Source organism: Sminthopsis crassicaudata, chromosome 4 (assembly GCF_048593235.1).
Source record: "Sminthopsis crassicaudata isolate SCR6 chromosome 4, ASM4859323v1, whole genome shotgun sequence".
Classification (NCBI taxonomy): domain Eukaryota; kingdom Metazoa; phylum Chordata; class Mammalia; order Dasyuromorphia; family Dasyuridae; genus Sminthopsis; species Sminthopsis crassicaudata.
The window spans coordinates 367,934,208-367,957,369 of NC_133620.1; the positions used below are offsets into that span (position 1 = coordinate 367,934,208).

At 34.9% G+C, this 23,162-nt stretch overlaps 1 protein-coding gene across 7 annotated transcripts in view; it reads left to right on the plus strand.

Moving 5' to 3' along the window:
* BRIP1 (BRCA1 interacting DNA helicase 1) overlaps positions 1-12,640 on the plus strand; it is a 221,443-nt gene extending 208,803 nt beyond the window's left edge. For 6 of the 7 annotated variants that reach the window (XM_074261990.1, XM_074261984.1, XM_074261983.1 and 3 more), the window contains 2 exons: positions 2,230-2,553; positions 4,680-10,775. In XM_074261990.1, the coding sequence (XP_074118091.1) occupies positions 2,230-2,553; positions 4,680-5,446 (1,091 nt within the window). In that variant the 3' untranslated portion in view covers positions 5,447-10,775. Of the gene's footprint in view, positions 1-2,229; positions 2,554-4,679; positions 10,776-12,457 lie in introns of those variants that run through there. The other variant, XM_074261987.1, reaches the window with a different exon arrangement.
* Positions 12,641-23,162: the final 10,522 nt, after the last annotated feature.

A 23,162-nucleotide genomic window follows, 5' to 3' on the forward strand; every position in this document is an offset into this window, starting at 1 on the left:
TTACAGGCCTACTAACATTTTAATCACAGTATTCTTAATTAACAATCATATTGATGCAAAAATTTGACCATCAATATCAAAGTTAAATTTATTTCTTTTATTAGGTTGTTCCTATGATGGCTTAAAAAGCAACCACTTTTAATTTGAGGCTAAGGAATAGATAACTAAAGGCAAATAAATAGCTGTTAAATGCCAATATCTCGTCAGCAGGTGGAGCTCAGATTCCTTTATATTTGTAATAGTAAACAAGAGCTTTATATAAACCAGATGAACAGCTCTGCTTACAGTAAGCTAGAACAGAAGAAGCAACTGTAATATTCAATTGTATTTAAGTTGCAGTTCTTTCTATAGATAAAAACATAAAGGATATAAAAAGGTTATGTTTAAAACAATTTATATATTATATATATTATACATATATATTATAAGATCAACTTAAATTTTTAGCATGTGGCTTAGGTTTATCATAAGGAAAATTGAACTGTATGTAACATTTTATATTATCTCTGAGAGTATTTTTTTTAATCTTTCTCAGACATAGAAAGCCTAATGAAAAATGTCAGATGTACAGATTGAGAGCTGTCAGGGACCCAAAAGGTTATCTAGTCCAACATCCTCCAATCCCACCACTTTTTACAGATAAGAAAACTGATACTAAAAGGTTATTATTTACTCAAGGCAACATAGACAGTAATGGTGGACAACTAAATTATAGATTTCTAGAGTAGATGTAGCAGAACTGGATATTTAATTTTCTTTTACATCTTATAATTTTTTTCATTTTTCAATAATGTTAACATGAACATAATAATAAATATAATAGTTAGCATTTACATCGTGCTTACTGTGTGGTTGAGGCAGCTAGATGGTACAGTGAATCGAACACTAGGTTTGGAGTCAAGATGATCTGAGTTCAAATGTGGTTTCAAACACTTACTATGTGACTCTTGAGTGAATCACTTAATCCCTATTTTCCTTAGTTCTTCATCTGTAAAAACAGAAACATTGGAGAATGTAATAGCAAACTACTTCACTATCGTTGCCCCAGCCCTCCCCGCCAAAAAACCCAACCCCATATCCACAAGAGTCAGAAATGACTGAACAACTGACCAGCAACAACCATGTACTAGTCATTGCTAGGGATTTTATAAAATACTATCCTCTTGATCTTCATAGTAACTCTATCAGGTGGGTGCTTTATTAACCTCATTTTACAGTTGGAAAAATTGAGGCAAACAAGCATTAAATGACAGATTTGAATTTTTTATCTTTCTGACTCAGGGGTTAGCACTATATTGATTGAGCCACCTGACTGTCTTAAAATAAAGTCTATGTGCTGGCTAATTTATATTTGAATTCAATTTTCATAGCACATTAAGCATTGATAGCAAAGATAAATCAAGGAAAAAGTTGAAGGAAAATTTAAAGCCAAAGGAAAATGGAAAAACATAAAGCTGACCATCTTTTAATAATGTTATTCTTTTCCCTTGACTTTGAATATCATAGTGACTTTCAAAAGACTTTAATCTATTCCCAATACCTAATATTGCTTCTTTTGTGACAGTACACATTCATATTTATTTCAGGGGTCTGCACAGGCCAAATCACTTCTTCCCAAACTAACTATACTCTACAAGATTTTTGATATAAAATCATTGGCCCATAAAACCATGCTAATGTCAGTACTCCAACACAATTATAAAGGTGTACAGTTGTATTTGGAAGAAAATTAGGGACAAAAGTAATGAAAATATGGAATCTTTTATCTATGAATAAAATAGGTGCTGAAATGGTTATAGTGTTGGACTTGGAGATAGCAATTCAAGTCCAAATCCTGCCTTAGCCACTTAATACTTGTATGATTCTAGACAATTCACAACTTTTCCCAACCTCACTTTCCTCATATGTGCAATGGAGATCATAATATTATGAAGATAAAATGAAATAGCATATGTAAAATGTTTTGCAAACATTAAAACGCTATATAAAGGTTAGTTATTATGGACAACAACAACAATATGGGGGACATTGTTGGCCTCCTTCCCCAGGTTCTCTAAATAATAAGAAACAACTTTTATTTGTGTAATAGTTTATCTTTTCTGATATACAAACATTCTGAATTCCTATAAAGCAAAACATGTTATTTTAAAAGAATTGAAGAGTTAATTTTATGATTCTTTTGAAAGTATAATCAACATAACTGTCCTGCTTTGATTTGCTTTTTCTTAGGTCTTTCCAAATGGATTCGTCAACAGATTCAGCACCATTCAACCTTTGAAAGTGCACTGGAGTCTTTGGCTGCATTTTCTAAAAAGCATCAAAAAATCATTAATGTTTCATCTTCAGATAATAATGAGTTTGTGCAAGAAGCAGCATCTTTAAAGGATGAGTCCTCGACATCTTTATTAGAATCAACAATTCACCTATCACCAAATGTTCTTGAAAAAGATGAAAGGAAGCCTTTTATCCAGAAACTTCAGGCTCCTAGAACGATGGCTGTGGAGCTCAAACTACATAGTCACCTGTGTAATATCATGACAGCCCAGAGTAAAAGTATGTGGCATGGAATCACAGCATTAGAGCTTGGAGGTCACCCAACCCAATACTTCCATTTTTTAAATATAGAAAATGGCCCTGAAAGATTACGAGTCTTGTCTAAAGGTCCTACAGAAAGTGCTTGACAGGGTCAAGAGTCAAGCCAAGGCTTCTGACCCTAGTCTGGTTGTCTCTCCATATTCTTAAGACATTGTTCATTCTAAAGAGAAACATCTATTTCATCATAATAGGAGAGACTGATAAGACAATAATTTATCTAAAAAATGACATGGATTTTAATGTAAGTCTGTTTTGAATCATTAGCCCAATGATAGCCCAAACTCCAAATGTGATCTGTGCTCGCATTGCTTCTAGGAATAATAATATGATCATTTCATTGTCCTCTGCCATGATCAGACCACAGCTGGAATATTATGTTCAGTTCTCACTGTCACACTTTAGGAAGGGTATTAGATGAACTAGAGGAAGATAACCAGAAGAGTCAAGGACCTTGAGGGCTCTTTTTATATGAGGATCAATTTAAGACCTTGGAGATGCTTAGCCTGGAGAGAACTTGAGAGCCATTTTCAAGTATCTGAAGGCCTCTCCAGTGGAAAAGAAGTTATACTTAATTCATTTGATCCCAGTGTTCAGAACTAGGGACAATAGGTAAATGTTGCAAAAAAGCAAATTTAGATTTGATATCAAGAGAGAGGATGAGGGAGGGGGGGAAACGGGACTTCCTAGAAATTACACTTATTCAAAAGTAGAATGGCCTGCCAAAAGCAGAATTGGGCACTCCTTCAGTAAAATAGATTAGAGGATGAATGACTGCTTGTTGGGTATGACCGGGAGATGGTTGGGTGGGTGAGGGAGATAAGATTCATTTCTGAGTATATTTTATACTAGAAAGCCACTGAGATTTCTACCAACTCTAACACTCAGTCATCTGTGGTATCTGAGTTGTCATTTTTTCCAGTTGTCAAAAGTAGTACCTTAATGACTGTAAGTTAGAAAAGTAATGGAACTTAGCATTATAACCATTTTCTGTAGTGTGGTTCTTAAATGATATTGCAGAATCCTTCCCTTCTGTCTGTCCTTTCCATTGCCACAACAACAACTCCCTCTGGGCCCTTGTTACTTCTTGCTTAGACTATAGCAGTAGCCTGTTTTATCCAATTTTTTTACCCATCCTTTCCACTATACCTAAGTAATCTTCCTACTGTAAAACTCTGATGACATAACTTTTTAGAAACCTTCAGAGGTTCCTTATCACTTACCCAATAAAGCATATCATTCTTCCCAACATTCAAATCAAAGTCTTTTACCATTTGTTTCCAACTTGAATGTATACCACTCCCCTTCATTTATTCTGTGTGTCAGCCAATCTTTACTGTTTATAACCTTCTTTGTCCTTTCTTTGTGCCTTTTATGCTGTAGCTTCCCACATGGAAGAAATGCTTCCTCTCCTCACTCCTCACCATCTCTGTCAATTGAAGCACTTCTCTTCTTTCCCTGATTTTTTTTTCCTTCTTCCATGATCTTTCCCTCTTCAAATTTCACATAATACGTTATGCGGTAAACAGTGTAGTAAAATGGGAAGAACATTGAACTTGTCTTAGGAGCCAAATTTGAACCTCATCTTTATCACTTGCTGTCAATATGACCATGGACAGATTACTTAATCTCTGAGCTTTGTTTCCTCATCTGGAAAGTGAAAGGCTCATGTTAGATTTTCTTTAAGATACTTTCCAGTTTAAATTTTATTATTCTATTTACCTCTCCTTTGGGCATCCCAAATTCTGCCTTGTATTATAGTTATTCATGTAATCTTTATTATATGTGATACTTGAGATGTGATGCAAATATATTTTACTTCTATCCTAAATAGAAAACACTAGATTGCCAGTTAGGGCACATCCTAGCTCTTACAGTGATAAACTGTGAAAATAGATAGATCACTTCCTTTTTCTGAACCTCTATAAGAGAAATAACTGGTCTTCAGTGTTATCTACCTTTGATTCCCCATTTACTATGTAGCTTTTAATTATCTATGTATGAAATAGGATCATCTTAATATAGTAATGGTCAGTTAAAAGCAAAGGCAAGAAGTGAAAATGGTGTTTTTTTCTTTGTATTCACAGATGAATCATTATTTTTGGAAGATTCTCCCCAGAAAATAAAGAGGGAAAATTTTTTAATATCCAGATCCACAAGTCCAACCTTTAATAAACAAATAGAAAGGAATAGATGTCCTGAATCTAACTCTGGGAAGAAATATTGTAGCTCCAAGTCACTGACTTCCACACCTCTGCACAGATTTTCAGAGAATGATGACTTCAGTACTTTCCCTTCCAAAAAGGAAAAGAGGGAAAGTACAGTTGATCTGTCTTTCACTAATAGAGGCCAGTCCTCATCCTTGTCAAGCCCACAATCACAAACAATCACTTCATCGATAAAAAGGACGAATCCTGATAGTAAAAAAGATCCTGATGAACAGCTTCTCTGCCCTGAAGAAGCTCTGGATCAAGACATTGATCTGAGTCCTATGCATGGAGAAGCTGGATTTTCCAAAGTAAATGAAGATATTGAATCAACAGAAGAGGATGAATCTATCTTTTTCACACCGGAACTTTATGATGATGCAGAAGAAAATGAAGAGCTACTTGAAGATGGTAGAATAAATCAAAGGACTGAGAATTCAAATTATGTTATAGCAGAAAATCTTTTGGAAATTGATTGCACCAAAGGAATGGGTTCAGATTACAAAGACATGAGGTTGATTAGAAACATGCAAAATGAAGAATATAAAGTTGACGACCTTAGTAACAATGTAAAGGTGGCAAATATATATGAACAAGAGCTGCAAAAGACTCAGGAAATGGACCCTATAGGTAACATAAGCACATGATCCCCATACTGTTTAAGATTTCTGGACCAAACGTCAGTTTACATGATTATTCTACCTTTGATAAATGATATAGATGCTTTAAAAAAAAATAGTAGGCAGCCTCATTTTCAAGCTATTTTCAGCACTGATTAAAATGGCACCCAATTTTATAAACTCTTATTTTCTATTTGAAAGTATATATTATACTATTCTCCAGTTCATTTTTTAATATGATGTACACAAAGCTTTTTTTTTTTTTCCCCTAAAAGAAAAGCTTTCTTGTAGAAACAGATTCCCTATTTAACTTGGTAAAAAAATATATGGGCTTTCTTAGGCTGCTTCCAATTTTACTTTAGCACAGAAATCTTGTAATCCCCTCCTCTTTTTTCATATTTAGATATAAACTTTAGAGAGTACTTCTATCATGAATGTCAGTTCTGATTCACTTGTTAATTTTACCACACATCATGTAATAGAAATCTCATATTCCTGTGAGCAGTTCTTTCTCTCTTTAAAGTTGATATCAAATTCTTTTTGCCAGCTTGTGATAAATTTAAAATAGCAACTATTGTATGTATTTTGTAATTACAATTTATTTTACCCTTTTTGTATGATATGATAACCTGAAACCAACAGAATTCACATAGAGCCAATAGAGTTATATAGAGCTATATGACCTCTTAATTTTCAAAATTAACATGCTCAAGCAGGCTGAAAAATGAGTCTAAAAATGAGCCCAATTGAAATGTTACTTCTTGTGACCAGATTAACATGTCAATTATTGTTTTCCTCATTTCCAAATGTCCAAAAAGGTCTGTATTCTTTAAGCAAAAGCAGAATTACTGGGATAGAGCAATCCTGACTGGAACAGGATTAATGTGGATTATAAATGAGTATATTTGTGAGCTCACATGAACATGTACTGAGCAAATGAACATGTATTCCTTATCAAAAATAATTATTGAAAAATATGCTTTGCTATACCATCATTCTGAAAAAACACTGACATATCCTAGAAAGCATTCTTTTATCAGATAGTTGTTGATGATAGAATTTATATTGTGTCAGGAGCATAAAGAGCTTGACCAGGCTCCCTCATTTTAATGATAAAGAACTGAGGACTACCTACTTTAAGTGTTCAGTCCAAGGATATACATATACAGAGCTGGGATTCAAACCAGGTTCCAAATTCACTGGTTGTTTTCCCACCACATTATGTCCCATCACTCTTCCTCTCATCACTGAAATTGAAAGTGCTTTTCAGATCATGTTTGTGTTTTTTTATGTCATACAGAACTAGAAACCAATAAATTTCTCATCAAGTAATATGAAGTTATACATAACAGCTTTAAAAAGAGTTCAAAAAATTTAGTTTATTATTCACCAATTAAAGATTTTATATCCCCAAAATAATTCCTCTTGATAACCTGTCTTTTCCTTATATTTGTCATTGACAATTAACTATAAACAATAGATTAAAAGTAATTTCTGTTATCATAAGATCTTAGATTTTAGAACTGGAAGGATCCTCACATCTAATCTAATCCCATCATTTTATAGGTGAGGATCCTGAGATGCAGAAAGGTTAAGAGGCTTGTCCTATGTTATGTAGGAAATAAATAGCAGGCATGAGATTTGAACACAGGTTCACCTACTCAAAACTCTGTAACCCTTCCACTCTACTGAATAAATTAATATAAGTTAAGCTTTGAAAAACTTAAAACACAAGTTACTTCTCATTGAGTCTGTTTCCACATTTGTAAAATGAGGGATTTGAATTTAGGTATTTCTGTGTTTTGTTTTTTTCTTCATATCACATTCAATTCAACAGACACTTATTAAGTTCTTACTGGCATAAAAAAAATAAATCCCATATTTTGTTGATATTCTATTAGAAGTCAATTTGAATTGGATATTTGACAGTTTCTTCTTAAAAAACAAATACACTTATTTATAATCCACATTAACCCTATTTCCAGTCAGGATTGTCCCCTATCCCAGTAATTCTGCTTTTTGTTAAAGTTTGCTTGTATCCCTTTAGAAATTGCCTTTAAGTCAGTTCACGAGACATACAAAATCATTCCCATTAGCCTTGTTCATTCTTGATCCCAAGCAGTCTTACTTAATCATTGATCTTCTTTAATAGATGATTGAATTATCTTAAGCTGTTTCCCCTCCCCCCAAAAGAAAAATTTGCTATCCTAGAGAATATTCAGATGTATGTGTCTAAAGCTATTAAGGCAGTTCCAAAAGAGGAGCAATGAAGACCTTTTGAGAATCATTATATGTAACCAGCTCCTAAGAGGCCTTCTTTAGCTGGGATATCACTCTTTTGGAAGTATAATGCAGGTGCCCTAATGGGAAAAAAAAAAAATTACGTTGCTTTTTTGTAATGCCTTATAATTGTCATAAAGTCCTAGAATTTTAAGAAAGAAGGAGCCTTGAAAGTCAACTAGGACCAACTCTTCATTGTACAGGGGTAAAAAGAAAGGCCCAGGAATGGGATCCAGGATCAGTTCCTAGCTGAGCTGGGATGAGAACCCAAGCCTTCTGTGTCCAGTGCTTTTATACTGTCCCATGCTGGAGATCACAATGAGGACATTTGTAGCATGCAAGGTAAAAATGTCATTACCATTTGTAGGGTGTAAAACTTAGATCTGGAAGAGCCCTTAGGTCTAAGGCCTCACTTATAAAACTCAGTATATGAAATATATGGACTTTTAAAACTTCTACATTAGTCTCAGATTATTTGTAATTCTAAAGAACTCTCAACTTTCAAATAGAATTACACAGAGTTCCTTTAAAAGCAAACATTTAAAACATGACTGAAATCACAAGAATTTCACTTGCATGCCAATCTTAAAATAAATATTAAGGAAAGTGAAATAGACTTTTTACATTTGAAATAGCTCTAAACTTGAAAGTTTTAGTTCCTAAGTTCAAATCCCAGTTCTGTTACATAATACCTATGTGTGAATTACTTTCAGTTCGTTATCTATTATTTCTGGGCCTTACCTTCTTCATCTGTAAAATGAATGAATTGAACATTAGTTTTCTTCTAACACAGATCTAAATCTGTGATGATCCTGGCTTTGCTTAAAGACCTGCATCTATTCCTTAAGAACCAACCAGCTCCTTGATGTTCCATGCCAAATAAAAGCAATAGTCATGAATCTACTTAGTCCCTGTATAATAGTCATTACTTTACAATCTGGTAAATTATAATGATTTTTGTGAAATGAAATTAACAAGAAAATTCCAAATATTGATAAACCATAGAGCTCCTTTATCATAAAACCTCCTGGAGTGATTTCTATTTAGGCTGCTGCATTTATTCAGGGTAGGAGGATGAGGGAGTAAATATAGTATTAGGAACAATTTTAGGTCCCCAAATGCTTCAATAAAATATTGTTATTTTGCATGTATGTTACATATGTGTTATAACAATATTTTATATAAGCATCATTATTGGGGGTATACAGTTTATACTGGTGAACAAAGGCCTTTTTTAATATATGGGCCTAAGGATCCTTATTGCCATCTTCTATAGACCTAAGAGAGTAAAAATGAAAAATTTACTGGTTGAAAGAAAACAGTTTTCCAAGTATACTAGAAAAAGATGTTCTTTTACTCTTTAGTATCAAGAAAGCAAATATTGCCCACCTTATAATAAGAGAAAGAATAGCTTTTATTGAGGATAATTAGTTGCTTTGTAAACTGCATGCAAATTATGTTACAGGAAGACGGGATGATTTATTTTATGGTGATATAGAGGATATGTAAGATAAAAGTAGTTGTTTTTCAGATGATTTGTGCTCTCTATACTCATTATGAATAAAGTAACCATCTGATATTGAATTTATTCAAGGCCTGAAAGTATTTAGAGCACGCAGACAAAGAACTTGGAAAACTATCCATTGGAGAAAGGGCTTCATTCATGGAAGTAATGAAAGAAGGAAGGTAGAGTAAGGGTTAAATATTTTAGTGTTGGAATGGTGGGATAAAACATTACACCAAATTTCTTAAGATGTATGTAAAATAAATGACTGCCCTTTTGCTTTTGTTCCTACAAAATCTGTTTGATTATCATGGATTGGGTTGGTTTTTTGTTTTTCATTGTCATCAGAATGAAGCTTTATTTTTAAATCTTCCCTAAGAATTCTATACTTGCCCATTAATTCATAAGACATTATTATTATAAGACTTCCCTAATAGCATGGCTCTTACATGGTATTTTTCTGCAATAAAATACATTCATAATATTCAGTCTTTCAGAAATCATTATGAAAACATTTCACCAAATTGAAGTTGTTTAGTATATGATGTCTTAAGGGAGTTATTTATCATATGACCATTTAATTCATCAGAGTGATGACTTTCTTCTTATATTTGATTTATATTTGAACTTTTATTCTCCAGTTCTGTTCAGCCACCCACCTACTTCAAATATCTTTTAAGCAGAAAATGTACCTAACTTTGCATGAATTTCTGCTTTTTATTTCTTGTCCTCTAATTATATTTAACTATGATAATTTACTAAATGTGGTTAACTGTATGTTTCTATAGGAAAGAATTATCAGAAGGTAAATCCTTAAAATCATTCCAAAATATGGATCAAATGAGAATTGAAGTCAGAAAACAGTGAAGAGCATTGCTTTGGGGAATGAATATTTAGGCAAAGGATCCAGCCACATGATCCTCTATCATATAAGATTTTTCTCTATCTACAAAAAGAAATTTGTTTCTTAAGATTTCTTTTGATAGAACCATTAGCTACTTGGCTTCCTGTGTTAATTACAATGAAGCCTTGTTATAACATCCATCGAGTTTATGCCAATGGATCACCTTATTGGTGAGACCATCTAATAATGAGGTGCTTTCAGTAACTAAACTCTCTTGGATGGAGTCCAAGACAATCTACCTTTTACCAAATTCCTCTCTGTAACAAACTGTTATAGTCAGATTCCAATGTATTTTGGGAGGGGATAGGACTGAAACATGTAGTTTCCAGAAGCTTAACCTTTGAAAGTGAATGTTAACCTAGATCAGTTTCTGAGAAAGCTATTGCATGACATTGAGTCTTCCCAAAGATCATCACAAAGATGCCTGTCAGAGACGACTCAAAGACCTTCTGAATTCCATTTTCCTAATGATCATGGTCCTTTGCCTTTTTCTTTTTCTTTTTCTTTTTTTTTTTTTGTTATTAAAAACAAAAAAAAAAACATGAAGCAAAATAATAAAACTGTTTGGTTGGATTAAAAAATCAAGGTGAATGCTTATTTGAATAAATGCTCTTGTCAGTGAGGCATAATTGGCCAAAATGACTTTTACAATAAAGTGTTAAAATATATTTATGATTTTTAGTCTTCATTTGTAAAAAATTTCATCAGATTTTGGTAAGTTTTAACCTAACTAAATGTTACTTTTTGCTCAAATGGAAATGATTTCACATTGAAATTAATATGGGTTAAATACTATTAGTATTTTATTAAAATTTATTAAAATTAGTATTATTAAAATATATATTAGTTATAGTTACAATAAAGTACTTAACCAGGTAGACATGTATATGGAATAATGATGCTGATGCTGTTAATGCTGCTGCCACCATGAAATTCATGGAAAATATTAGGATTCAGAAGACTTGCGTTCTGCTACTAACTAATATGGCCTTGGGCAAGATGTTTCTCCCCTGTGACACTAATTTCATCAATTGTTAAAAAAAAAAGAAAATTTGGCTTACTGAAGTCTAACATCCATTTTGGCACTAACAGTTTATAATAATTATAACAGCTGACAATTACTTTCTTAAATGAGATTATACATGTAAGTATATTGCAAAGTTATATTCAGTCACTTCAGGTGTATCTCACTCTTTATTGACCCCATTTGAGGTTTTCTTGACAGAGATAGTGAGGCAGCTTTCCACTTCCTTCTCCAGCTCATTTTACAAATGAGAAAACAGAGATAAACAAGGTTAAGGGATTTGGCACAAAGCCAGACAATTAGTAAGTGTTTGAGGCTGGATTTGAACTCAAGAAGATGAGTCTTGCTGACTGCAAACCTGGCTCTCTAACTACTTGAAAAGCTTAAAACTCTGTGTGTGTTTGTGTGTATTATACATACTTGGGCCTCCTGATGCTACAAAACTCCTTTGCTTTTTCAACTATACCTATATTAATAGAGGGAATTCTTTTTACTATGGACATCCAAAATCCAAATATTGTCCCTATTAATTTTTTTATCTTTTTAATAGAGATAGGGACTGTACCCTTGATTTCATTTGGCAAGAGCAATGCCCTCTGTAATTTATATTCTTGGAAAGTTTCCTAAGGCACTGAGAAGCTAAGAGATTATGAAGTAAGGTTCATATAGCTAGTATGTGTCAGAAACAGAATTTGAACCCAGGCCTTCATGGCTCAGTGGCCAGCTCAATGTGCTTATTATGTATTGAGAAGAATTTCTTATGTAGAGATCCATCTGATTACTTTTCAGTCATAACACTTAATAATCAAAACTCACACTCTGATCTCAGTTAAAATCTTAGACCTTCATAAAGTACACTAAATTATACAGTTGGCCTTACATAAATGAAATAGTTGCTTGGCTTCTAGGCATTTTTAAAATCAGTATGGGGATTTTTAAATCAGTATGAATTTTAAAAGCATTAAAATAAAGGTTTCCTAACTATTTTTATGTCATGAATCTCTTTGTCAGGTAAAATCTATGTTTCTCAGAGTAATGTTTTGAAATGCACAAAATAAAGTATATAGGAGTACAAAAGAAACCCTTTATATTGAAGTACTTATCAAAAGTATGTTTTAAAAGTTTACACTCTCCAGGTTAAGAACCCCTGCATTAAGTTTTGATTCAGATTTGTTACTGTTTCCAGTAGAGTGAACCCTTATATTTAATATTAATTTTGGTTAGGATATCACTTTGTTAGGGCTTATATTTTTTATGAATTTATGATCTTTATATTTAGATGTTAAACATCCTCTCTGAAGTTAACATTTTTGTCTGTTGTAAAAGGGCACAAGTAACGAGCTTTGCAAGTCAGGACTTTGCTGTATTGCTTGTGGAGCAGAATTATTACCTAAAGTGAAAGGTAGGATCTGTGCAAAAGCATGTTTTGTGCTATTCTAATGAACATTTGTATTTTGGTATCCAAAACAAGACTCATTTTCCTTAATGCTGCTAAGTACTTACTCTGTGTTAGTCACTAGATATATAGATACAAAAAAATTAAACAATCCCAGCTTTCAAGGAGTTTGTCAGAGGAGAAATGTACACTTATAAATATATAAGATTTATATCGGAATAGATAAAAAATAAATACAAAGTAATTAAATAAAAGGTAGGTGGGGAGAGACTGGGGGGATCTGTAAGTACTGCAGCTTGGACCTCTTCCATAGTCATCATATTGAATACAAAAAAAGTATATTCTTTCCACCAAAGTACTTGGTACCACCATACAGCTCAACATCACAAATATGGTTTTATTTATGGAAGTGAAACATTAAAATACATGCATTGCCATCTGCTTTACCATTGAATCCTAAAGGGCTTTCTATCCTACTGGTAGCTAAAACCTCCACTATTTGTGCCCTCCCCTTTTCGAAGGTCAATCACTTGTGAGCCAGGACAGTTTTGCTCATTCCTGAGCATTTAACACTGTGTTAAGTTCTTGATTATTGTTTTTTTTTTTTTTTTCCTTCCTCGGAAAAGATCTTGTATAGAAAGAAAGAGGTGCTTAAGCTGAGACCTGAAGGAAGTATGAGGCAGAAATGAGGATGGAAGAGCTTGTGTGAGGAAATGGGAAAGTGCCAATTTGTCAGGACCATAGATTTTGGGAAAAGGAGAAACATATAATGAGACTGGAATGGGGCCAGCTTGTGAAAGGCTATAAAAGTCAAACAGAGGAGTTTATATTTTATCCTAGAGACATTAGATTCAGGCCATTGGAGTTTATTGAGTTAAGGGAGTGGTATGGTTGAATTCATGCTCAGGGAAAATTACTGGCAACATACAAAGAAGTTTTCAGTCTAGTAAGGAGAGACAACATGCACAGAGATAACTGGTATGAAGGGAAAGTTTCATGGAGAAAATGGCATTTCACTTAGTGATTGAAGAATCATTAGAGGCAAACCAGAAATCAGTAGGCTCATATAGAACAGAACCTGTAGGAACATTTCCTACCAAGACCTAAAAGGAAGAACAACCAAAGAATATGGGACAATCATGGAAAGATGCTACCAGAGACGCCAAGGGAAGAAGGCTCTGAAGAATATGTGCAGTGGAATAATTCAAGAAGAGAAAAACTGAGAGAAAGCTTTTGGATTTGGCTGTGGATAATAGAATTTCCATATAATGGTGTAGGTGAAAGTAAAATGATAGCATGTTACAGAATAGATGGATGATAAGGATTGTGGGTGTTGTTACTCTTTGTCCTTCATTCTAGAAGAGGACCATGACGTCAGGGAGGTCCTGCCATCACATACAAATGAGTCGGGTTTCAGTGAGGGAGAAAAGGCTGTGCAAGGTCATCAGCCTTGCTTTTTTCTTTGGAGCCATCTGGGTCCAGTGACAAGATACAGATCAGGATGACTGGAGTTGGCCCTGAATGATAAGGAAAAGAAGGCCATAAAGGAGACTGCTTTCAAGGACTGTGGTAGTGGTGGGGATGGAGAATGATAAGACAAAAGTTTAAGAGGAAGCAGTAGCAAGGTCCAAAGGAGACAGGAATTTTTTTTTTCAGAATCCAGTTATTGCTTTTATAATAAAGCATCTTTAAGCTTGCTTTGAAGCTGAAATAAAAAACTCATCAAATGAGAGTAAGTTGAAAGAGAGAAGAGGGAAGGTCTCTTTCTAGAACACAAATAAACAATTCAAATTCAACATTAAGTTCCTACTGTGTTTTGTCTAAGATAACATGACTAATTAGTGGCAAAGCTGGAACCAGAACCAAGCTCTTCTGACAAGTGAGTTCTTTCCATTATATGGCTACTAAAATAATAGTGACCATTATTTAGTTGTTATTTTGGCATATTCATTCCTCTTAAACTAATCCTTGAGCTTTGGAATTGGAAAGGACCTTAGAAATTCTTATGTAGCTCAATTTCTCCTTTTACAGATGAAGAAACTGGCCCAGTAAGGTGAAATATTACCCTAGGTTATACAACTACTTAGTTGCAAAATGGGAAGCAAAATCCAGCTTTTTTGACTCCCCAATACAGGACTCTTTCCACTCTACTGCATCACTTATTTTAATATACTTTAATATTGTAGTTCAGAATCTTGTTTCTCTGCATACTATGTGCCTCCACTAATGAGAGTAAGGGAAAGTTAAAAGAGATTACATTTGAAATAACATATAATTACCCCAAGTTGTGGACTTAGGTAGATTTGGTTAAATCTTGGGAGCTTTCCCTTCAAAAACCACTCTTTCTTTGACTTCTACCTCCGCCCTCAAATTTGGGTCAAATACAGATCTCTGCAGACATATGTAAAGGGTCTCCAGCTCCCATACTAACCTTTAAGATAGCAGTGCATATATCGGGTACAGAACAACCTTTCTTTCTTTCATGCCACAGGACATGCAGAAAGCACAAGTTCAGTGGTCCTCAAACTTTTTAAATAGGGGGCCAGTTCACTGTCCCTTAGACTGTGGGAGGGCCGGTGTATAGTAAAAATAAAAACTCACACTGTCTCCTCCCCTCAGCCCATTTTCTATAACCCTGGAGGCCCCATGTGGCCCGCGGGCCATAGTTGGAGAACCCCTGATTTAGATGATCACTATCACCTTTCTCCAGGCCCTATGATCCGCTACATTTATCCCTTTACCACCCTGTGGTTTTGACTTGTCAGAATGAGAAGAAAACTTTAGTATCTGGGGGGGGGGGGGGGATTTCTGTTGTTGTTCTCATTCTAAAGACCCTTTCACACCTGAGATTGTACAATAATATCTTGAAGATTTGGAGTTCCCCAGAAGGGAAATTAACAAAAATATGACAAGAGCTAAGGGTAGAGTTGTAGTGAGCTGTTGTCTCTAGAAGCTGCTGGATCGCTCTCTGGGAAGAGATCTGCTGTGTCTTCTACTCAAATCTCTCCGACAGATTCTTCTTCCTGTAATGAACCGTTGTCTCCAGGCAGTTGCTGTTAACTCTTGTCCAAAGAAGTGACTTCCCTTCCTGCAGAGAGCCCCGTCAAGCCTGATGCAATTCAGAGTCTTCTTCTTGAATCCTGGCTCTGAATCTCCTCCAGCTCTTATCCTTCTCCAGGCCGATCTGCTCTCTGCGCCCAGTGCTGTCCTCTCTTTTATTCTCCCAGAGAATGGGCGTGGGATAATGCAAGGGCTTCTGGGAAGAACCACCTCAGCCAATGAGCTTGCCCCCTCTATCAAGTCAACCTGAGTTCTCACCTTGTAATTGTCCAGAAAACCTGAGTTCTCACTTAGTAATCCTAACATAGAGTCTCAATTTTTTTATTCCCCCATATTGTAATTTTAGTTCCTTGCTTCTAATTCAACTACTAGGTAGGGAGAGAGAGTGACAGGAGTGCTAAAGTTATGTGCTTCTCTTCTCTCTCTAAGACACTGGCACCTCCAGGAATGCTATTTGTATAGGAGGCTGGGTCCCAGGATCCTTTCTGCCCAGAAAGTGCGCTGCCATCCATCTCCTTTACAATCTAGCAGGATGTGATTATTCCATCCCATCACTTGAACCACATGGCTCCTCTATCCACATAGGCCATTTCTCAGTCTGAGAGGTTATACCACTGTTTCTCCAAAGGCACTGGGATGAGAGTATGCAATTCTCACAGCCTTTTCATGGGAAAGTGGAATGAGAACTGGATTTTGAATCAAGGGAGTTGACTTTGAATATGTAAAATAATGAAGTCTATTAATAGCCCTTAGTACTCCTAAATTTTTCCCTAGACATCTGGTGATCAACTTAATCTATTATTCATTTAAAAAACTTGAAGGTAGATATTATCAGTAGTGACATTCTCATAATCATCAGTTTAACCGTAGGTCAAGTTCATTACATGACACAAGTCTGTACCTTATTCACAGAAAGAGATCTCAAGAAGGAATGTTTCAACTTATTTACATTTGTTAGGCAAACTAATAACCCCTAAGAAATAAGTCAACCAGTTTGAGTAAGTTACTTTTACATAAATAGATAGGACAAAAAAAATGTTAGATTCCAAGAGCAAAGGAAAAAAAAAAACTCACTACCAGGGACACTTTCTGTTGGACTGCTTCTAAAAATAGCTTTGCCATTGGTCTGAGTTACATTAGTACTTTGTGATTTCTTTAATTTGGATATACCTTCTCCAAAAGAGATCAGAACCCCTCTTTGCCTTGATTAGGTTGGCCTAGTGACCAATCCTGTGGAGATGATGTTTTCATAGTGTAGATTTTCCAGATGCGCAAATTGCAATCCTTCCATATCTTCATATTCTCTGTGATTCTCATCCATATTTCCTCATAAATCTTTCATAAAAATTGGCCCAATGCCCTTAGTAGTCTTCCTCTGGTTGTTCTAATTCTAAGAATTCCAAATGTATCATTTGGGATGATGTGTTAGGTACTATTTTATATATGAAGAAACTGGGATGCAGAGAGATTGAATGACTGTGAATATAAAGAAAAGAAAAAAAAGTCCTGGTCTCAGGAAATTCAGTTGAATGACATAGACAACATGCAAACAACAATATCTGAATAAAATATATGGAATAAATTGGGGATAATCACCAGAGGGAAGACACTAGCCTTAAGGAAGATTAGGAAAGGCTTCATATTTATAGAAGATGCCATTTTAGCCGAGACTTGAAGGAGGTCAGGAGAAAAAGACAAAAGACCTCATTGTAGACATCCAAAATGCAATCAAGAAATAGAAGTGTTTTGCTTGAGGCACAGCAAGGAGGCCTCTACCACTGCATGGCAAAATATGTGAAGGGGAATAAGGTGTAAGAGGATTGGAAAGGTTCTAAGGGATCCAATTATGGTTGATTTTAAAAGCCAACCAGATTTTATATTTGATTCTAGAGGTTCTAAGGAGCTACTGGGGAGGCCAGGGGTGGTGGGAAGGTGGTAGTGATTGTGGCATTGTCAGAATAGTAAAGCAAAACCCATTTGAGCTACTGATTGGGGTTACTTCCATTATTTATGTCAGGATTTCTTAAACTTTTTCCATTTGCAACTGTTTTTTTCCCAAGAAATTTTTATGTGATCCTGGGTATATAGGTATATAAAATAAGTATACAAATCAAACATTTGCTGATAATTTCTTAGTTTTGCAAGTCTAACATTCAGTTATGAGCCCTCATATGGGATCATGAACCATAGTTTAGGTTGATGAACTTAATGATGAACAATAACATTTTTATCAAAGACTTGGATGAAGGCATGGATAATAGGATTAACAATTTTGCAAATAATGCAAAGTTGGAAGGTGAGGCCAACATATTAGATAACAAAAGGTAAAGAGATCTTCACAAACCAGAATATGGGGTTGGAAATGATTAAAATGTAGTTCATTTGGCATAAATGGCTGACACATATTCAGAAATTCAACATCACAAGTACAGAATGGGAACACAGTTATACAGTAACTTGTCTGAAAAAGTTCTGGGAATTTTTGTGGGCTTGAAGTTCCATAAGAGACAGCATTTGATATTGCAGCCAAGAAAGCTGCAGCAATTTTGGATCTTGCTCCAAGAGGCATCACTTCCAGAAATTAAAAAAAAAAATGATAGACCCTCTGTACTTTGACCTCTTCAGATCACATCTATAGTATTATGTTACATTTTAGGAAGAATATTGGTTAGTTGGAGCATACCCCAGAGGCAGGCAACAAATTTGGTGAAGGTCCCAAACCAGTGCCACCTGAAGCTCAGCTGAAAGGATTTAGATGTTCAATCCTAAGAAGACTTAAGAGGGATATGATTACTATTCCCAGGTTTTTGAAGGACTGCCATATGAAAGATTAGGTTGGGTTTCTTTGATCCCAGAAGGCACTAAGAAGTTGCAAAGAGTCAGGTTTATACTTGATATAAGGGGAAATTTTCAAAGAATTAGAGCTCTCCAGAAGTGGACTGAGCTGCCTCAGGAGGTAATGAATTCTATCACACAGAGTCTTCAAGGAAAGACTGAATGACTCCTTGTCAGCAATTAGAGGAAATTCTTTAGATAGAAGTTAGTCTAGAGTGCCTCTAAGGATTCCTCCCAGAACTTAAATTCTGTGATCCTGGAAAATATTGATTTATAAGTAAAAAGAAAAAAAAAATCTCATGTCTTATAAATATATTTATTTATTTTCAGGCATGATACTATTTATTCTTTCCTTTCATACACTGTTTGTATTTTATTTTTTTATTTTAATAGTTTTTATTTACCAGATATATGCATGGGTAACTTTACAACATTGATAATTGCCAAACCTTTTGTTCTAATTTTTCCCCTCCTTCTCCCCCCACCCCAGATGGCAGGTTGACCAATACATGTTAAATATGTTAAAGTATAAATTAAATACAATATATGTATACATGTCCAAACAGTTGTTTTGATGTACAAAAAGAATCGGACTTTGAGATAGTGTACAATTAGCCTGTGAAGGAAATCCAAAATGTAGGCGGACAAAATTAGAGAGATTGGGAATTCTATGTAGTAGTTCATAGTCATCTCCCAGAGTTTTTTCACTGAGTGTAGCTGGTTCAGTTAATTACTGCTCTATTGGAACTGATTCGGTTCATCTCATTCATTGTTGAAAATGGCCACATCCATCAGAATTGACCATCATACAGTATTGTTGCTGAAGTATACAACGATCTCCTGGTCCTGCTCATTTCACTCAGCATCAGTTATGTCTTATAAATTTAGAAACAATGTGATAACTTCTTTTTAATCTCTTTAAATTTGTTTTGTTCTTAGGAATTCTAAAAAAAGCTTTTTCCAGAAATGCTGAACTGATAAAAATCCAGAAACTTTTCTTAAATGTTGAAGTCAGTGTCATAGACTCCGTTTGTCAGTGCTCAAATGAATTAGATGGCAGGAAGGAAGAAGAAAAAATGCTCTATGTCATCAATGATAGTGCTGCTCTTAGCCATTTAAAAACCACCTTAACAGTTTTTCAGACTACAGTGAAGAATGAAGGTAATATCTATTGAATGGCCACATGGCTCTCCTGATATGTTTTTTGACCCTTTCTATTTAAGTAAGATATGTTTTTTCATCACCTCTTTTATGTTTGTAGTCTAAAAACTTTTTTTTTTTTTTTTTTTGGTAATATTTTCTTAACCACTTAACCACTGAGGCTGGGGTTAAATGACTTCCCCAGAGTCACACAGCTAGGAAGTGTTAAGTGTCTGAAACTAGATTTGAACGGGTCCTCCTGAATTCAAGGCTGGTGCTCTATCCACTGTGCCACCTAGCTGCCCCATAATATTTTCATATCCAAGACCTGAAAAGTAGAAAAATAAAGCTGATTGGAAGCCAAGTGGCTTGTGGATAGAAAATTCTGGCCTGGATTCAGAAAGACTCCTCTCCCTGAGTTCAGATCTGACCTCAGACACTTAATAGCAGCATGACTCTGGATAGGTCAGTTAATCCTGTTTGCCTCAATTTCCTCATCAGTAAAATGATCTGGAGAAGGAAATGGCAAACTACTATAGTAGTTTCTGCCAAGAAAACCCCAAATGGGGTCATGAAAAATTGTAACAACTGAACAACAATAATAGACTACAAAACCTTTTTGAGTACATGGGCCTAGACTTTCTTCCTATAACAGAAGCAGAGGTAATTGCTCTAGATAATCTCTTATTCTCTATCTGTAACTCCTTTCCTTTCTGGAATCTTCTGTTCTTGGAATGTACTAGAAATGTTCATGGTACACCACTGGACTTAAGATTTTCTTGACATAGGATACTTTAAGTAAAGAGTTGGACGTGACTGAAATGACTCAACAACAAAGCCAACATTTCTATTTTTTTCTTTCTCTTTATTTTTTAATTAAAGCTTTTTATTTTCAAAACATATGCATGGATAATTTTTCAATATTAATCTTTGTAAAATCTTGTATTCCAATTCTCCCCTTCCACCTATCTCCTCCCCTAGATAGCAAGTAACCCAATATATGTTAAACATGGTAAAAATACATGTTAAATCCAATGTATGCATCTATATTTATATAATTATCTTGCTGGACAAGAAAAATCAAATCAAAAAGGAAAAATAATTGAGAAAGAAAATAAAAAGTAAGCAAACAAACAACAACAAAAAAGGTGAAAATGCTATGTTGTGATCCACACTCAGTCCCCCCTTCCTCTCTCTGGGTGTAGATGGCTCTCTTCATCACAAAATCATTGGAACTGAAAGCCAACATTTTTTACACTAAACCAGTGGCTGATTCAGCTTAACTCCAATGTCTGACAGTAACAGCAAGAAACAGAGAGAGAGAGAGAGAGCCATCAATAGACTACAAAAATTCAGGGAAAAGCGTCGTGCTTTGGGAACTATACTCTGGCTGTATTGATAGGGATACCAGGAAGCCAAAACAGGAAAGAAAGGGAGTAAATAGTTCCATCAGCTAGTGCCATTAGAGCTAGCTGGGGTTGCTTTAGGAATTTGTGCCCTGGTGGCCAACTCACTGGAGAGATATCTCTTCCCTCATATATACTCTTCAGGTTGAGTTTGACATTTTGTGAGTTCTCTATGGCCCCCTTTTGCCATTAATCATAGGCTCATAGGAATACAGAGAGGCTTGGAGAGACTTATATCAACTGTTGCCGAATGAAATGAGCAGAACCAGAAGATCATTATACACTTCAACAATGATACTGTATGAGGATATATTCTGATGGAAGTGGAAATCTTCAACATAAAGAAGATCCAACTCACTTCCAGTTGATCAATGATGGACAGAAATAACTACACCCAGAGAAGGAACATTGGGAAGTGAATGTAAATTGTTAGCACTACTGTCTATCTACCCAGGTTACTTATACCTTTGGAAGCTAACAATTAATGTGCAACAAGAAAATGGTATTTACACACATATATTGTATCTAGGTTATATTGTAACACATGTAAAATGTATAGGATTACCTGTCATCGGGGGGAGGGAGTGGAGGGAGGGAGGGGATAATTTGGAAAAATGAATAAAAAAAAAATCATAGGCTCATAGATTAAGTACTTGAAAATAACTTACAGATCATCTAGTCCAACTACACTTTTACAAATGGGAGAGCTGACATATGGAGACTGTGACTTGTCTCAGATTGACCAGGTAGTAAGTGACAGCACTGAGATTTGAACCCAGATCCTCTGACCCCAAAGCTGGCACTTTCCATCATACTCCTTATGTTTTATGCTCTCCATCATATTTTCTTATGTTCATTTTAGTTCAGTCTCGCCTGGGACAACTAGGTGGTGTAGTAGATAGAGCACCAGGCCTTGAGTCATGAGAACCTGAGTTCAAATTCAGCTTTACACACTTACTGGGTGACCTGGGCTAATTACTTTACCTTGTTTGCCTCCATTTCCTCTTCTGTAAAATAAGTTGCAGATGGAAATGCCAAACAGCTCCAGTCTCTTTACCAAGAAAACTTCAAAATGAGATCATGAAGAGTCAAACAAAAGTGAAATTATTCAGCATCAATATCTGGATTATCTCTCAGTCATACATTTTCTGATTGTAGTCACTGTTTAGAATGATCATTTTGGAATTTTCCCTGCCACTGACCCTCCAAGAAGGAAAATCTGCCAGCAGCTCTGTTTTCTTCAGTTATAACATACTTGATAATTAGAACATCAGATTGTTTATCCCTTTTTAAGTTTTCAGTTTGTCCAATTTTGATGTTTTTTAAATTGAAAATTGTGATAAAAGTCAATTTTTTTGTGTTTATCAAAAATTAGTTGTGTGATTTTAAAAAAAATTCTTTGGTCTAATATATGATAGAAAATAGTGAAGGAATGAGATTTTAAATAGCTAGATCTTTATTTTTTTTATTATACCTTTTTCTTTTCAAGATATATGCGGGGTAGTTTTTCAGAATTGACAATTGCAAAACCTTTTGTTCCAATTTTTCCCCTCTTTCCCCCACCCACTCCCCCAGATGGCAGGTAGACCAATACATGTTAAATATGTTAAAGTATATGTTAAATACAATATACATATACCTTTCCATTTTTTATTTTGCTGCACAAGAAGAATTGGATTTTGAAATAATGTACAATTAACCTGTGAAGGAAATCAAAAATGCAGACAGACAAAAATAGAGGGATTGGGAATGCTATGTAATGGTTCACACTCATTTCTCAGAGTTCTTTCACTGGTTGTAGCTGGTTCTATTCATTATTGAACAATTCAAACTGATTTGGTTCATCTTATTTTTGAAGATGGCCACGTCCATCAGAATTGACCATCATATAGTATTGTTGTTGAAGTATATAATGATTTCCTGGTCCTGCTCATTTCACTCAACATCAGTTCATGTAAGCCTCTCCAGGCCTTTCTGAAATCATCCTGCTAGTCATTTCTTACAGGACAATTAATATTCCATAATATTCATATATTACAACTTATTTACCCATTTTCCAATTGATGGGCATCCACTCAATTTCCAGTTTCTAGCCACTACAAAGAGGGCAGCCACAAATATTCTTGCACATACAGGTCCCTTCCCCTTCTCTTCTTTAAGATATCTTTGGGATATAAGCCCAGTAGTAACATTG